Source organism: Bufo bufo, chromosome 4, assembly GCF_905171765.1.
Source record: "Bufo bufo chromosome 4, aBufBuf1.1, whole genome shotgun sequence".
Lineage (NCBI taxonomy): Eukaryota > Metazoa > Chordata > Amphibia > Anura > Bufonidae > Bufo > Bufo bufo.
Genome location: NC_053392.1, coordinates 530106989 through 530125681, shown reverse-complemented (window position 1 = coordinate 530125681; position 18693 = coordinate 530106989). Strand labels below are relative to the sequence as shown.

The 18693-nt window shown below is 45.4% G+C and overlaps 1 protein-coding gene across 1 annotated transcript in view; it reads right to left on the bottom strand.

Moving 5' to 3' along the window:
- CHGB (chromogranin B) overlaps window positions 1–8976 on the bottom strand; it is a 48342-nt gene extending 39366 nt beyond the window's left edge. Inside the window, exon 1 of the mRNA XM_040429770.1 lies at window positions 8801–8976. Within this exon, the coding sequence (XP_040285704.1) occupies window positions 8801–8849 (49 nt within the window). The 5' untranslated portion in view covers window positions 8850–8976. The remainder of the gene's footprint in view (window positions 1–8800) is intronic.
- Window positions 8977–18693: the final 9717 nt, after the last annotated feature.

Below are 18693 nucleotides of genomic sequence, written 5' to 3'. Positions count from 1 at the left end.
GATTCCCCCCCCCACTCCCTTGTCACTCTCATTCCCCACCCCCCTTGTCACTCTCATTCCCCACCCCCCTTGTCACTCTCATTCCCCCCCTTGTCACTCTCATTTCCCCCCCTTGTTACTCTCATTTCCCCTCCCTCCCTTGTCACTCTCATTCCCCACCTCCCTTGTCACTCTCATTTCCCTCCCCTTGTCACTCTCATTCCCCCCTCCCTTGTCACTCTCATTCCCCCTCTCCCTTGTCACTCTCATTCCCCCCCTCCCTTGTCACTCTCATTCCCCCCCCTTGTCACTCTCATTCCCCCCTCCCTTGTCACTCTCATTCCCCCCCTCCCTTGTCACTCTCAGGCTATAGACACCAGTACCACTACATTAAACTGTACTGGTTCTGGGACTATAATGTCCTTTTAATGTGAGGTAAATTAGTTTCCAATGTAGTATTAATAACTAAACAATTAAATAATAAACATATTGCATTGTCTACTAACCACCAGGACAATAAGATGATCTGGTCTCTGGCTGCAGTCTGGCTCTTGGTCTGGCTCTGGGGACTCCCTTGTCACTCTCTTCTCCCCCCTCCCTCCCTTGTCACTCTCTTCTCCCCCCCCTCCCTTGTCACACTCTTCTCCCCCCTCCCTCCCTTGTCACTCTCTTCTCCCCCCTCCCGTGTCACTCTCTTCTCCCCCCTCCCTTGTCACACTCTTCTCCCCCCCTCCCTCCCTTGACACTCTTTTCTCCCCCCCTTGTCACTCTCTTCTCCCCCTCCTCCCTTGTCACACCCTTCTCCCCCCTCCCTTGTCACACCCTTCTCCCCCCTCCCTCCCTTGTCACTCTCTTCTCCCCCCTCCCTCCCTTGTCACTCTCTCCCCCCTCCCTTGTCACACTCTTCTCCCCCCTCCCTTCCTTGTCACTCTCTTCTCCCCCCCCTCCCTCCCTTGTCACTCTCACCCCCCTCCCTTGTCACACTCTTCTTCCCCCCTCCCTCCCTTGTCATTCTCATTCACCCCTTGTCACTCTCATCCCCCCCCACTCCCTTGTCACTCTCACTTCCTCCCCCCCTCCCTTGTCACTCTCATTTTCCCCCTCCCTTGTCACTCTCATTCCCCCCCACTCCCTTGTCACTCTCATTCCCCCCACTCCTTTATCACCCTCATTCCCCCCCCACTCCCTTGTCACTCTCATCCCCCCCTTGTCACTCTGATTCCCCCCCCACTCCCTTGTCACTCTCATTCCCCACCCCCCTTGTCACTCTCATTCCCCACCCCCCTTGTCACTCTCATTCCCCCCCTTGTCACTCTCATTTCCCCCCTTGTTACTCTCATTTCCCCTCCCTCCCTTGTCACTCTCATTCCCCACCTCCCTTGTCACTCTCATTTCCCTCCCCTTGTCACTCTCATTCCCCCCCTCCCTTGTCACTCTCATTCCCCCTCTCCCTTGTCACTCTCATTCCCCCCCTCCCTTGTCACTCTCATTTCCCCCCCTTGTCACTCTCATTCCCCCCCTCCCTTGTCACTCTCATTCCCCCCTCCCTTGTCACTCTCATTCCCCCCTCCCTTGTCACTCTTATTCCCCCCTCCCTTGTCACTCTCATTCCCCCCTTCTTTTGTCACTCTCATTCCCCCCCTCCCTTGTCAAGCTCATTCCCCCCCTCCCTTGTCGCTCTCATTTCCTCCCCCCTCCCTTGTCACTCTCATTCCCCCTTTCCCTTGTCACTCTCATCCCCCCCCCACTCCCTTGTCACTCTCATTTTCTCCCCCCCCCTCCCTTGTCACTCTCATTCCCCCCCACCTCTAGTGTAGCGTGGCCGAGCTCTGTTCGGTCCGCGGTATAGGAGCTTTTGTTTCCTGTACCCGGCCGGACTGAAAGGAAGTGCACACTAAGTGAGCACTTCCTGTCAGTCCGGCCGGGTACAGGAAACAAAAGCTCCTGTACCGCGGACCGATCAGAGCTCGGCCACGCTACATTAGAGGTGCTTCCCTCCTGTCAGTCCCTCTCTTCAGGCTGCGCCTGGGCGGGCAGTGCGGAAGCCGCTCGGTGCGGGGGAGCGCCCGCCGCTGTACTTTAAAAAAAAACTTGCGGCAGGACCGGCCCGGCCGCCACTTAACCAACGCTTTTTTTTTAAACCGCACGGGGCCGGCGCCCCCTGCTAAATTGCGCCCTAGGCGGCTGCCTAGATCGCCTTACAGGTGGCTCCGACCCTGACTACATGAGCTGTTAAAACCATAGAAATCCTAGAAAACGCCTTTAAGGCCCCTTTACATGGGCCAGTGGTTGGGGAAATTGTCAGGAAGGAGCTTTCCTAGGAACACTTGCTCCCAATAATTGCCCTGAGAAATTGTGCTGCTGATCCCCCAATGACCGAGCAAACACTGGATGAAAGCATCATTGATACGATCGCCTAAATCACTGTTTCTGGGCAGAAGACTGTACTGTCCAAACTGCGATCTGCTGCCCAGATTTAAAGAGGTTCTGCAGTTTTTTTAAACTGATGATCTATCCTCTGCCTTCTCAAACAGCTGATCTGCGGGGGTCCCAGGTGTGTCTAGTCGGATTCTGCAGCTATATGTTACTCTCTTTCTGCTGAGCCCTTTTCTTGCGAACCTTACTAAAGGAATGGAGTAAGCCATGATGACTGTAGGATCCGGCTACTATTTGTAGTCTGTAGGCATGGGAGCAAAGGAGAATGGGCCGACCCTTGGTATTTACCATCAGAGTTAAACCTATAATAATATATAATCTGCAGCCATCCTGCTTGTCTATGGTTTCCAGTTACCAAAAGATTTTCCAAAACTAGGGCTCTACTTTAAAACTGAGTTGACTTTTAAATGTATTTTCTTCCCATAGTCTTACTTAATATCCTGTGTGAATACATTTATAATAGGCCATTGTTATTGCCAGAGGTTACCAATAAGTTCCAACTTCTATACTTGTTATTCTATTAAATTAATTCAAGACCCTCGGACCCTTCTATAGCTTTTTTTTTGCATATAACAAATTCAGATGTCTTGTTCTAGCCTGCGTATTATCAATTCATCTAGATTAAAAATAAATGAGCGTTTCAATCTAACATTCGACACTTTGATTATAATGACTTCTGTTTCAGACCAGAATACACAATTAATGTGCGGCTTAAGATCTGTTAGAAATGCATCAAAATGATCTGCTGCCTCCAGCTTAGGTGCAGTTCACACACAGAGGCTTGTCATAAATGAACTAGTAACGCTTTAACATTGTATTAATATGATTTTATTATATTATTATTATTATATAATTTATCTATATGAGTATATACTATATATGTAGATAGATAGATAGATAGATAGATAGAATTAGAGATAGATAGATAATAGATAGATAGATAATAGATAGATAGATAGATAGATAATAGATAGATAGATAGATAATAGATAGATAGATAGAATTAGAGATAGATAGATAGATAGATAGATAGATAGATAGATAGATAGATAGATAGATAGATAGATATATGATAGATAAAATTACATACACAGTGTGTTCTAGATGACAACAGGCTGCCATATGGCTTTACAAATCTACGCACATTGGGCTCTGTTCACACTGTCACCAGCAGCCTCCTCCAGATGATCCCATCATATTTGACTGGCAGAATCAGGCCAAATGACGCACTATTTTTTCCACCATTCAGACACCGCGGCAGAATCTAGCTGACCCCATTAGAAATATATGAGGTCCGCCAGGCACTGTCGGTATCCGTCATATGTTGGATCCAGCACGCCATTATATTTGTTTGTTGCTACTATGATGGAACGGAAAAACAGAAAACGTGACAGAAGTGTGAACAGAGCTTTACACTGATACAATACCAGACAGAGCAAAGTATAACAAAAACGACCAACCTGCCCCTTATATACTAATATTTCAGTGGAGCAGAGAGGATAGAAAGCTTCCAGAATATGGCGAGGAGACGAGCTGAGCGCTGTGTTCAATTCTGTAGGTTTACATGGCAGTCAGAGTCCTGCTCTCCCCATCTGTCAGGATTTACTCTGTTTTTTACTCAGAAATCCAGCTCCGAATCCCCTAAACCTGGATTTCACAGAGCTCAGCTTTCTCCATCTATCATATCCTGCTCTCAGATGGGCAGCCACGGGACAAGTTTAATAACGTATCACTTTACTTTATTGACACGTTCACATAGCAGAAAATACACATTGGAAAAATCGGAGTATTTGCCGTGGAATCCGCAGCCGAAATCCGAAGCTGATCCTCAGATTTCTACTGCAGATTTGTAGATTAAATTACACAGATGTGACCACAGATTTGCCCAATTCAATGGGTCTAATCCACAAGTGGACACCCGACATGTCCCTACTTTGAAATCCCAGCTGTATGAATGGCAGTAGGCTTGAGCAAATCCACCTTTTGGATCATAGGGCAGCACGGCGGCTCAGTGGTTAGTGGGCAGCACGGTGGCTCAGTGGTTAGCACTGGTGCCTTGCAGCGCTGGGGTCCTAGGTGCGAATCCGACCAAGGACAACATCTGCATGGAGTTTGTATGTTCTCCCCGTGTTTGCGTGGGTTTCTTCCGGGTTCTCCGGCTTCCTCCCACACTCCAAAGACATACTGATAGGGACCTTAGATTGTGAGCCCCATTGGGGACAGTTGGATGCTAACGTCTGTGAAGCGCTGCAGAATATAGTAGCGCTATATAAGTGCATAAAATAAATAAATAAAATAAATCCAAAATCGATTCATTCAAAAACTTTTCCGTACAGCAAAGTCTGAGCCATTCCGCCATGCTTCCCCTTACTGACTACACCAGGCATCCTCAAACTGCGGCCCTCCAGCTGTTGCAAAACTACAACTCCTAGCATGCCCGAACAGCCTACAGCAGGGCATTGTGGGAGTTGTAGTTTTAAAACAGCTGGAGGGCCGCAGGTTGAGGATGCCTGGACTTACACTATCAAAAGTCCCTGCATTCATTGCTAATGCTATGTGTATGAATAAAATAAGTTGCGGCATGGTAAGGAGAGACGGGGGCTCTGTTCTACCTGTGCCGAAATGATTTTGCTAGCAGAAGGATGCACTGCTCCCCCTAGTGATTTGACTGGAACATTACATGGTGGTCTCTGCTGTTGTATGACTGTGATCTATCTCCAACCATACAGATACGCATGCCACCAACCACCTAGTGTTTAGCCATACAACCAAACGAAGGACATATAAACTCCACATACATAGTGCCTGAGACCTCAGGTCTATGGGGCACAGATAGGAGACAGCTCTGCTAACCACTGCCCATGTTATCATATATGAGGCTGAACTCAAGGCCACCAATATGTAAAAATATAGACGATTTTGCTATGGCTTATTGATCTTGAAACCCGTCGATGGAGAGCACGGACTAAAATGAAAGGACATTCTGCACCTCCTTTGGCTCAGTCTTTCCTCATTTCTTGTAGCACAGTCTTAAAATAGATAGTTCACAGAATAACTTTAAATGCAGTCAACACCTAATACTAAAATGCTGTGGAACTTTGAGAGTCTGCTACTGTCGCCTCCCGGAGATATTGCATCCCTCTCTATAGACGTCTCACATACAGAATCTCAGAGGCTATTGGATCAGAGGAGTTGGGACTTTTTGAAGTTTATTAATGTGTGGATTTAAAGCCAAGGAATAGCCGTCTGATCTATTTCTATTATAATATAATACTATTACTATTTTTGTTGCTGATCATTGACAACACCATCCCTATATCAGAATCAATAAGCGGCAAAAATAAAAGCTTCTCTATGAACACCACACAGTCTAATCTTCTAATACCACATAGCAGGATTTTGGGCATTTATTAAGTCTCTACTTTGATTTTGATTTGGCCCATGCTCTTATACTTCCAATATTTCGAAAAGTATAATGATATTGCTTATTTTAAAAGCAGGGAACAGCACAAGGGGATATCCTGAAACTGATAGATACTGTCAGCTGTAAATATGGGAGCACTCATATATTATAAAACCAGGTCATAATGGAGATGTTTAATATGATTGGTCTTTTAAAAAAAAAAGTGCAGCTACAGTAGAAATTCACCTACTGTATATGTGACAGGTGTAGTACTGACCAGTGGCCACTAGATGTCGTTTATATAACTTTCAGCTCCAGGCTTATGATGTGCCTAAGACCATTTACTTACTGCTATCTTGGCAGATATGAAAGCCAACAGATTAATGCAGCGAAGAAGAAAAGTAGTTTGTGTGAGATTATTAGCATTGGCAAACCATATCTGCCATTATCTATCTATCCAGGGGTTCACCACCAATGAGGTAAGGTAAGGCGATTGCCTCAGGCAGCACCAGGTAGGGGCAAGAGGGGGCAGCAGAAGGGGGATTATCTGTTTCTGCAGTATAGTATTGGGAAGCACAGTGGGCACAGTATGTGGCGCTGTATTACCCTGCATGTTTTGTAACGCTGTATGTAATGTTATCCAAGTATGTCTTTAACAGTAGGGCTGGAGGACGAGAGTTAGGTTAAGAAATTGGCATTGGGGGGTTGGGGCGCCGTTTCAGTTTTCACCTCATGCAGCAGAAAGGCTACGTGCACCCCTGTATCTATCAATGTATTCAGTAGATCTGCTTTCCTTCTATATCATAGATAAGGGTTTAATGAGCTATAAGACCAAGGGACCTGTTGCAGAATTATATTACACATGTCTAGTGGGATTGCCAACTGCTTTCTCCCCTTGAGTTATGTAGCAAACACCCATCAGAAGAGCCGGAAAATCTCTCCTTGAATTTTTTATGATCTATGCTGTAACGCCATGGGCAGCCAGTAGTGTAACCTATTAAAAATCTGCTTTTTACAGCACATGTGAACCAGCCTAAGGGGGTGACACACTCCGGGGCTCTAGTAACCTCCTTAAGGTTAAATTATGTAAGACGATAATGCACTATGACTAAGCCTAAACCTTGTATTATTTGACATTATTTGTGCTGCCCCCTCACTATGTGCAATGTCCACGGTGATGAACTGCTGCCCACCCACTATGTGCAATGTCCACGGTGATGAACTGCTGCCCACCCACTATGTGCGCTTTCCATGGTGCTGAGGTAGTGCCAACCCCTCATTATGTGCACTATCCATGGTGCTGAAGCTCTGCCTCCTCACTATGTACACTGTCCATGGCGCTGCCCCCTCACTATGTACACTGTCCATGGCGCTGCCCCCTCACTATGTACACTGTCCATGCTGCTGCCCCCTCACTATGTACACTGTCCATGGCGCTGCCCCCTCACTATGTACACTGTCCATGCTGCTGCCCCCTCACTATGTACACTGTCCATGGTGCTGCCCCCTCACTATGTGCACTGGTCCTAGGTGCTGCCTCCTCACTATGTACACTATCCATGGTGTTGCCCCTCACTGTGTGCACTGTCCATGGCGCTGCCCCCCCAATATGTACACTGTCCATGGTGTTGCCCCTCACTATGTGCACTGTCCATGCTGCTGCCCCTCACTATGTACACTGTCCATGGTGCTGCCCCCTCACTATGTGCACTGTCCATGGTGTTGCCCCCCACTATGTACACTGTCCATGGTGTTGCCCCTCACTATGTGCACTGTCCATGGTGTTGCCCCCCACTATGTACACTGTCCATGGTGTTGCCCCTCACTATGTGCACTGTCCATGGTGTTGCCCCCGACTATGTACACTGTCCATGGCGCTGCCCCCCCCCAATATGTACACTGTCCATGCTGCTGCCCCCTCACTATGTACACTGTCCATGGCGCTGCCCCCCCCCCCAATATGTACACTGTCCATGGTGTTGCCCCTCACTATGTACACTGTCCATGGTGCTGCCCCCTCACTATGTGCACTGTCCATGGTGTTGCCCCCCACTATGTACACTGTCCATGGTGTTGCCCCTCACTATGTGCACTGTCCATGGTGTTGCCCCCCACTATGTACACTGTCCATGGTGTTGCCCCCCACTATGTGCACTGTCCATGGTGTTGCCCCCCACTATGTACACTGTCCATGGTGCTGCCCCCTCACTATGTGCACTGTCCATGGTGCTGCCCCCTCAATATGTGCACTGGTCCTAGGTGTAGCCCCTCACTATGTACACTGTCCATGGTGCTGCCCCTCACTATGTGCACTGGTCCTAGGTGCTGCCCCCCACTATGTGCACTGGTCAAAGGTGCTGCCCCCCACTATGTGCACTGGTCCAAGGTGCTGCCCCCCACTATGTGCACTGGCCCAAGGTCCTGCCCCCCACTATGTGCACTGGTCCGAGGTGCTGCCCCCCACTATGTGCACTGGTCCAAGGTGCTGCCCCCTACTATGTGGACTAGTCCGAGGTGCTGCCCCCCACTATGTGCACTGGTCCAAGGTGCTGCCCCCCACTATGTGCACTGGTCCAAGGTGCTGCCCCCCACTATGTGCACTGGTCCGAGGTGCTGCCCCCCACTATGTGCACTAGTCCGAGGTGCTGCCCCCTACTATGTGCACTGGTCCGAGGTGCTGCCCCCCCACTATGTGCACTGGTCCGAGGTGCTGCCCCCCACAATCTGCACTGGTCCGAGGTGCTGCCCCCCACTATGTGCACTGGTCCGAGGTGCTGCCCGCCACTATGTGCACTGGTCCGAGGTGCTGCCCCCCACTATGTGCACTGGTCCGAGGTGCTGCCCCCCACAATCTGCACTAGTCCGAGGTGCTGCCCCCCACTATGTGCACTGGTCCGAGGAGCTGCCCCCCACAATCTGCACTGGTCCGAGGTGCTATAGTAGTGCTGCCTGATAGGCGCTCAATCATCTACCATCACCTACCTTCTAGGGTGCCTACTAGGAGGCTCAGCAGGACCAATACGGGCGGCATCTCCTTGCTACAATCCCCCGCCCTGGCAGCTTCGGTTGCAGATTCGAGTGGTTTCCTCCTGGCACTCCTAATAGTCAGCTCTTGGGGTTAGTCCAGGAGCCTCCTGCCTGTGTCAGCGCGGGCTGGTGCAGCTCTCTATATAGCGAGGAGCGGGCGGGGGGCTGGACTCCTCCTGCCTTCTCATCACGGAGAGCTGCCCCATCTCCTTCCAGGAATCTGCGTCACCACCTTCCCCAAAGAGTCCAGCAGCTGAACTCTTCATCTGATGAATTATTGATCATTTTCACGTTTTCTGCTAGAAATTATAAATCTGTGAGGGTGAAAAAAAAACAAAAAACAATGCAATAACCACAGTCCCACTATGTAAAAAAGACTGTGATTAATGATTTTCCAGTGTCTTACATACATGGATATAAAGCTAGAATTGATATATTTAGATAGAGACAATATTTAGATCGATCTAAATAGATACAAATTATGTATTTAGATAAATAATAGGTCATCATAGATAGATAATAGATAAGATAGATAGATATAGTATAAATTATATAGATAATATAGATAGATAATAGATAGATCAATTGATAGATAAATAAGATAAATAGATAGATAGATGGATAGATAGATAGATAGATAGATAGATAGATAGATAGATAGATAGATAGATAGATAGACAGTATAGATAGATATGAGATAGATAGATAATAGATAGATAATAGATAGATATAGTATAAATTATATAGATAATACATAATATAGATAGATCGATTAGATAGACAGTATAGATAGATAGACACAGATAGATAGATAGATGGATAGATAGATAGATAGATAGATAGACACAGATATAGGATAGATAAGATATATAGATAAATGTACAGATTTGAGTTTGACTCCTATCTGAGATAAAACATTTTATTTCATACTGACAGCCCAGGATGATGTAGACCCCCGGACATTCATGGCTGGAGCCCCTCTACCTGGAGGAGGGATACTTACCTACATCAGGCACCATGTCATCTGTCTTTTCACCTGTTGTGGTGCTTCAGGGGAATTAAACGCAGGCTTCTCCTGTATATTACAGCTGACCACTGGGAGCCCAAGCAGCAGGACACCCTTTCATTACCTTATTTTTGGGGTTCCTTATAAAGGGACCCCCGCCCCCCTTATTTCACAGCACATATACCACAGTTGCAAAGTGGCAAATAGTCGTTTTGGCTATGCTATATCTGTTTATGTAATATCTATATCTATCTCTATTACTTTCACATAGCATGGCTACTCAATGCTCATTGATGCTTGTGGGGAGCAAAGGCTAGCCTACCTGGTCTGATCCCACAGAAGAGCTACTGTAGCATGAATTGGCAAAAAACTAATTGTGGGCTATGCCAGAAAGGTGTCAGAACACACAGTGCATCAGTATGGAGCCCTGTAACCACAGACTAGAGCGTCCATGCTGAACCTTGCACACTTTCAAAAGTGCCTATGATGGACACATGACCAGGGAGCAATTGAAGAGGATGGCCTGGCCTGATGAATCCCATTTTATTTACTTCACATGGACGGCTGGGTGCATTTTCATTGTCTACCTGATAAAGAGATGGCTCCAGGAAGCACTATAGCAAGAAGGCAAGCCTGCAGTGGTAGGTTGATGCTCTGGACAATGTCCTGCTGGGAACCCATGGGCCCTGGCGATCATGTGGATTTTACTTTGACATCCATCAAAAAACTCTACAACTCTTAATAGCTGCAATGTGCCTAATGCTAATTTTTGACGTTGCAAAAATTGTACAGTTTGAAGAACTAAAGAGTTCAAGGTGTTGACCTGGTCTCCAAATTCTCCAGATTTCAATTTGTTGAAACATCTTTGGGATGTGCTAGAAAAACAATTCATGGAGGACCTCCCTCGCAATTTACAGGTCTCTGTTGCTAACATCTTGGTGTCAGATACCACAGGACACCTTCAAAGGTCTTGTGGAGTCCACACCTTGATTGCCTTTGATGAATACACATTGTTTAGAAATGAATCATTTATTACCGTATTTCTAATGTTTGATGCTTGAGTACTTACTTTAAAATGATCTGATGGGTTGCTATGGGCAGTATTGACTCGTAGGTTTTATGGCTGAGGTCCAAATAGTGTAGCAATTTTTTAGGGAATTTTGTGTTCATCAAATACCATTGTGCTTTGCTTCTCTGCTCCTTTTTTCTGGAAACCATTGTATCGAAACAGTGATACACAGTCATGCGTATCAGCATACATGTGAAGGAGATAATTAGCTACGGTCTTACCCGTTTTGTAGACCAGCAGGTGTCCTTGTAAAAGATAATCCACATGGATTATCCACATGGATTTTCCCTAGGTCTACCTGTAATGTCCGATAGAGAACATTTAAGCTAGACCCAGGGAGAGTATTTCTCAACCCCTCGAAACCACTACACGCGGCACATAATAAATATAGCCGTCTGTACTCACTTTCCTATGTCAGGGGTTTATCCAGGCAAAACACATGGGGAGCTACTAACACCGTGAGGGACATTTATCATTGTCTTTACAACACTAGGGTTGTAAAGACAAGACTGTGAGGTTAAAAGTTGCAAATTATGGTGTACGCCACATTTACCCCATAATTTGTGATTTTTTTCAGGTTCTTGCCACTTTTCTAAAATTGTGAGTAAAAGGGGAAAGGGCAGACCCTATTGTGGCCGACCGTATTTACTGTAACTTCTGCTAGAAACTGGTGTAAGTTATAGCTGAAGTCTGATTTGAGTTTCTGGGGCACAGAGGGCCAGAGATGGGCCTAAAATCCTGTGACGGATCTCAAAATCGTACAGAAAAACGCAGATGTGAAAGTAGCCTTACTCCAGTGCAAGGGGATCAAGACTGAAGCTATTCTACTCCAGCCCTACCGAGCCTGCTGTTGGGATTTGCAGCTCTGCCATCTTATTGTGAAGCAAAGCACTGCTACTGAATTATAACTACCTCAAGGCAATCGTTCGAGTAAAGTTTCGTTCCAGTTTGTTTCAGCAACTTCTGACTCTCTCCTTATTCGTCACTATCCCTCATTGCACCTTACAGTGCTGGCGTCACGAACACCAGGGACCCTACCTCCACGGCACATTAAACCACACCACCAAGGGCATCTCAACCACCATCTGGCGGAAGTCTCTGGACAACAGGGTGTGCCCCAAAGGAACTGTCACGGATGTTGTTGCAGAAAGCTGGAACTTATAAATAAAGATCCGACTGGCTTGATCCCAAACTAAGGAGCATATGGGTGAGCCCTATAAAACCCCTAGAGCTCTCCCTGACTGCTATGCCCATGCAAAGGTCTTTATGGTAGACGATTGCATGCCCACGTACCTTATACTATGTGACACCTGAAAACCCTATAATAGTGAGGGGACACGACCACCGGCTCCCTGCACTTAATACGGACAGAGTCAGGGTCACCTACAATCAAGCCAGCAAGGAAACACAATTAAAGGAAACAGACTTATCTGAGGAATCAGGAGAAGCAGGATCCAGCAGTGAACAACTCATCCAGGAAGAAGTATAAACCGCAAAGTGAGGCAGTATGGGAGGGAATATAAAGGGAGACAATCAGTGCAAATAGGTGACAGCTGGGAGAAGGAAAGGAGATGACAAAGTGAAACCAAAAGAACGTCATGCAAGAGGTAGCGAAGAACGTCTAACAGACCTTCTCACAGAGCTGGCGGTGACAGTACCCCTCCCTCTACGGGTGGACTCCGGACACTCAGAGCCCACCTTCTCAGGATGAGACCTATAGAAAATCTCTCCTCATCAGGTAAACCAGAAGACCCCTCTCCAGAGAATGTCCCAAACTGCGGATGAAACCCATATGCACCAAAAAATGGTGACTTATCATAGGACTCCTGGCGACGGTTATTTAAAGCAAACTCAGCAAGGGACAAAAAATAATACCAATCCTCCTGATTCTCCGCCACAAAACAGTGCAGATATGTCTCCAGATTCTGATTGATGCATTCGGTCTGACCATTCGACTGCGGGTGAAGAGCAGAAGAGAACGACAACCGAACCCCCAAGCGAGAACAGAAGGCCTTCCAGAATCTGGAAACAAATTGTGTGCCCCTATCAGAAACGATGTCTGAAGGAATGCCATGCAATTTAACAATGTGATCAACAAACGCTTGCGCCAGCGTCTTAGCATTGGGTAACCCAGGAAAGGGAATGAAATGCGCCATTTTGCTAAAACGGTCCACTACTACCAGAATCACAGTCTTCCCCGAGGAACGAGGCAGGTCCATAATGAAGTCCATGGACAGATGCGTCCAAGGACGGGAAGGAATGGATAACAGGAATATAAAGGGAGACAATCAGTGCAAATAGGTGACAGCTGGGAGAAGGAAAGGAGATGACAAAGTGAAACCAAAACAAAGAACGTCATGCAAGAGGTAGCGAAGAACGTCTAACAGACCTTCTCACAGAGCTGGCGGTGACAGGAACTGGTGATGTCCTTCCATTCACTGCATGCCAGCCCAGAGAGCTCTACAGAACTGTGAGTAAACTACTACTACCCCCATCGGTTCATCATAACTCCTATATTGCCCCTGCGGCCCGGTCGCTTTATTTGCTAGATGTATCTTGGGATTTGTTTTAAGACCTCACTAAAAGTTAAATCAATAGTACAAGCGTCCATAAGAAACTTTAATATATCTTATCAGAGAAAAGTTCTCCTGTTATCAGCTGTTTACTGCCCCACCTTCCCCTTTGCTAATTGTTTTTTTTAAACTCCCTTGAAACCGTCCAGGACGGAGCAGAGTAGACTAAATTACTCATGTCAAGTCAAGTCTATGAAGAGGGGAGGAGGAAGCACGAACTCAGAGACACAGCAAGAGAGACTGCACAGACAGTTTCCGTCTCAACCCTAGTGCTATATTTAAATTCATACAGGTCAGTACTTCCCTGTAATTTCCTCCATGATCCTGAGGCTGCTTCTGAGTGAGAAAGAGACAGGAAGTAGATTCTCCTCTACTTTCTGTGTCCAGTGGATAAGAGATAGTCACCAACCACCTGGTCTGGGAGAACTGCAAACTAAAGATCTAGTATACGGAGGAGAAAGCTGCTCTAAAATGACAGATACAATGACCAGAAATAGTTATTCCTCGTATACACACATTGCACTATTGATTAATGCAAAGTCTGCTAAAAGGTTAGGTGCTTTAAGTTTTATATTGGCACAATTTGATTACCGATTTCATACATTGACTTGTCTAATATTTAGAGATTGTGAGAAGGTCTGACTGGATGCCTCTGTATATTACACACATGGGTCTACAGTGCACAGTACTGAAGACTGAAGACAGACTCTCAGTTAGAGCTTTCCTAAGAAAACCCTTTACACCTTGTTTTCTAGCACAAAGAAATATCTTTTCCTAAAGAAGCCCATTATAAAAACATTTAACATTACTGTCCCTACACTATATTAAAGGGAACCTGTCATGTTGAACATGGTGTCTGCAGGCATCATGTTATAGAGCAGGAAGAGCTGAGCAGATTGACATATAGTTTTCTGGGAAATATATATCAATCTGCTCAGCTACTCCTGCTCTATAACATGCTGTTCCTTGCATTGTACTTTCATGGTGACAGCTTCCCTTTAAAAATAAACCAATACATCAGTTATACTTTAACCGCCTCCGGACCGCCTAACGCAGGATTGCGTTCCGGAGGCGGTCGATTCATTCCTCCTAGACGCGCCGGCGCGTCATCTCGCGAGGCGCGAGATTTCCTGTGAACGCGCGCACACAGGAGCGCGCGTTCACAGGAACTGCAGGTAAACTAGCTCATCTACAGCCTGCCAGCGGCGATCATTCGCTGGCAGGCTGTAGATCCGATTTTTTTAACCCCTAAAAGGTATATTAGACTCTCCATTCAGACGTCCGTATGTGTTTTGCGGATCCGCGGATCCGCAAAACACATACTGACGTCTGAAAGGAGCCTTACAGGGGGGTGATCAATGACAGGGGGGTGATCACCCCATATAGACTCCCTGATTACCCCCCGGTCATTGATCACCCCCCTGTAAGGCTCCATTCAGACGTCCGTATGTGTTTTGCGGATCCGCGGATCCACAAAACGCATACAGACGTCTGAATGGAGCCTTACAGGGGGGTGATCACCCCATATAGACTCCCTGATCACCCCCCTGTCATTGATCACCCCCCTGTAAGGCTCCATTCAGACGCCCGTATGTGTTTTGCGGATCCACGGATCGGCAAAACACGGACACGGCGGATCGGCAAAACACGGACACCGGCAATGTGCTTTCCGCATTTTGCGGATCTGCAATTGCGGACAAGAATAGGACATGTTCTATAGGCTCTACAAAAAACGCAGTGTTCGCCCGATCAGGCCTGATCTTGTGCGCACACTTGCGTTCAGTCCGCCCCACCGCAGTGATGTAAAATCGCTGCGGCGCTATAAAAAGATCACTTTTGAGGGGCAAGTTAGCAGAAATTGATATTTTTTTTAATTGTTTTTTTTTGTTTTTTCTTACAAAGTCTCATATTCCACTAACTTGTGACAAAAAATAAAATCTCACATGAACTCACCATACCCCTGACGGAATCCAAATGCGTAAATTTTTTTAGACATTTATATTCCAGACTTCTTCTCACGCTTTAGGGCCCCTAAAATGCCAGGGCAGTAGAAGTACCCTACATGTGACCCCATTTTGGAAGGAAGACACCCCAAGGTATTTCGTGAGGGGCATGGCGAGTTCATGTAAAATTACATTTTTTGTCACAAGTTAGTGGAATATGAGACTTTGTAAGAGAAAATAAAAAAAATAAAAAAATCATTTTCCGCTAACTTGTGCCAAAAAAATTATATTCTAGGAACTCGCCATGCCCCTCACGGAATACCTTGGGGTGTCTTCTTTCCAAAATGGGGTCACTTGTGGGGTATTTATACTGCCCTGGCACTTTAGGGGACCTAAAGCGTGAGAAGTAGTTTGGAATCCAAATGCGTAAAAAATGCCCTGTGAAATCGTAAAGATTCTCATTGGAATTTGGGCCCCTTTGCGCACCTAGGCTGCAAAAAAGTGTCACACATGTGGTATCGCCGTACTCAGGAGAAGTTGGGCAATGTGTTTTGGGGTGTATTTTTACATATACCCATGCTGGGTGAGAGAAATATCTCTGTAAATGACAACTTTTTAAAAAAAATTATACAAAGTTGTCAATTTACAGAGATATTTCTCTCACCCAGCATGGGTATATGTAAAAATACACCCCAAAACACATTGCCCAACTTCTCCTGAGTACGGCGATACCACATGTGTGACAATTTTTTGCAGCCTAGGTGCGTAAAGGGGCCGAAAGTCCAACGAGTACCTTTAGGCTTTACAGGGTTGCTCACAATTTAGCCCCGCCCAAAATGCCAGAACAGTAAACACACCCCACAAATGACCCCATTTCGGAAAGTAGACACCCCAAGGTATTCGCTGAGGGGCATATTGAGTCCATGAAATATTGAACTTTTTGTCACAAGTTAGCGGAAAGGGAGACTTTGTGAGAAAAAACAAAAAAAAATCAATTTCCGCTAACTTGTGCCCAAAAAAAAAACTTCTATGAACTCGCCATGCCCCTCACGGAATACCTTGGGGTGTCTTCTTTCCAAAATGGGGTCACTTGTGGGGTATTTATACTGCCCTGGCATTTTAGGGGCCCTAAAGCGTGAGAAGAAGTCTGGAATCCAAATGCCTAAAAATGCCCTCCTAAAAGGTACCCATTGGAATTTGGGCCCCTTTGCGCACCTAGGCTGCAAAAAAGTGTCACACATGTGGTATCGCCGTACTCAGGAGAAGTTGGGCAATGTGTTTTGGGGTGTCTTTTTACATATACCCATGCTGGGTGAGAGAAATATCTCTCTAAAATGACAACTTTGTATAAGAAAATGGGAAAAGTTGACTTTTACAGAGAAATTTCTCTCACCCAGCATGGGTATATGTAAAAATACACCCCAAAACACATTGCCCTACTTCTTCTGAGTACGGTGATACCACATGTGTGACACAAGTGACCCCATTTTGGAAAGAAGACACCCCAAGGTATTTCGTGATGGGCATAGTGAGTTCATGGAAGTTTTTATTTTTTGTCACAAGTTAGTGGAATATGAGACTTTGTAAGAAAAGAAAAAAAATATAAAAAATCATCATTTTCCGCTAACTTGTGACAAAAAATAAAAACTTCTAGTGCCCATCATCGAATACCTTAGGGTGTCTACTTTCCGAAATGGGGTAATTTGTGGGGTGTTTACTGTCTGGGCATTGTAGAACCTCAGGAAACATGACAGGTGCTCAGAAAGTCAGAGCTGCTTCAAAATGCGGAAATTCACATTTTTGTACCATAGTTTGTAAACGCTATAACTTTTGCGCAAACCAATAAATATACACTTATTGCATTTTTTTTATCAAAGACATGTAGAACAATAAATTTAGAGAAAAATTTATATAGAAATGTAGTTTTTTAAAAAAAATATTACAACTGAAAGTGAAAAATGTCATTTTTTTGCAAAAAATTCGGTCAATTTCGATTAATAACAAAAAAAGTAAAAATGTCAGCAGCAATGAAATACCACCAAATGAAAGCTCTATTAGTGAGAAGAAAAGGAGGTAAAATTCATTTGGGTGGTAAGTTGTATGACCGCGCAATAAACCGTGAAATTAGTGTAGTGCAGAATTGTAAAAAGTGGTCTGATCATTAAGGGGGTTTAAGCTAGGGGGGCTGAGGTGGTTAAAGGGGACTGGTGTGGTGTGGTTTTGGGAAGAAAGAAAGCCAATGAATTTATTGCTGGTTGGAACTGATTTTGCTGGCTATTTTATAAATGTTATTCTAAATTTTAGAAAGATAAGATTAATGTTAATCAGCGATATGAACCATTTACAAAAATGGACGTAAAGTGCAGATGTTAAAGATTACCTTGTTAATGGCTTTAATGTTTCATTTTGTGTTGTCAGGTTAGGCTTTGGAGAACAAAATGAGATTCATATCACAGGTTTAACATGTCTGCTTTGGTGCAGACTGAAAAACAATTAACGTTAACTGCATTATGGCTACCTGTTTTGAGCAGAATCTTGGTTTGTCGCTGGGTAGCTGGTAACCACATTTGTGCCCTAGAGGAAGCATGTGCATCTGTAACTTAGTTTCTTCTGCAATTCAGCAGAAAATTGAAGTACTCAGGATCAATTAGAGCCAACAGAACTTACTGCAGGGAGAACGTACATTGCCGTGTTTCAACATAAATCCAGCAATTTCCTATTTTTGGGACTTATGTTACAATGAAATGAGCCGGAGTAATTGAACCAAGTAGAGGACATCTACCTCAGAGCAACTTTGCCATCCTTATGTGTAAATGTAGAAATGCTGGTGAGATACAATCATACACACAGCCACGATGAAGACGAGACGATGGAAGAGTAGCTTTTACCAAATTGGCAACAGACCACCTTTGTTTATACAGAATGTTAGGTAATTAGACATGCAACTTTCTCCTCTAACAATGTACAGTACATATCCCGTAATATTAGGACATAAAGCCCCCATACATACTACCGTATTGTCGAATGATCCTGCCATTTTAAGCAGGATGAGCCGAAACTCTAATGTGGATCCCGACGTTCCTACACAGATGATGCTGGAGGAGAGAAAGGTCGGGCAGATTGAATTATTTTGCCGATTATTTTGTTCTCCCAGAAGCGTCTGGCACCAGTTGTTTCCTCTCCCCCACTGAAAAGCATATCACCATGATTAATGTAAAAAATTTTTTTTAATTAGACATCATATAATATATGGCAAT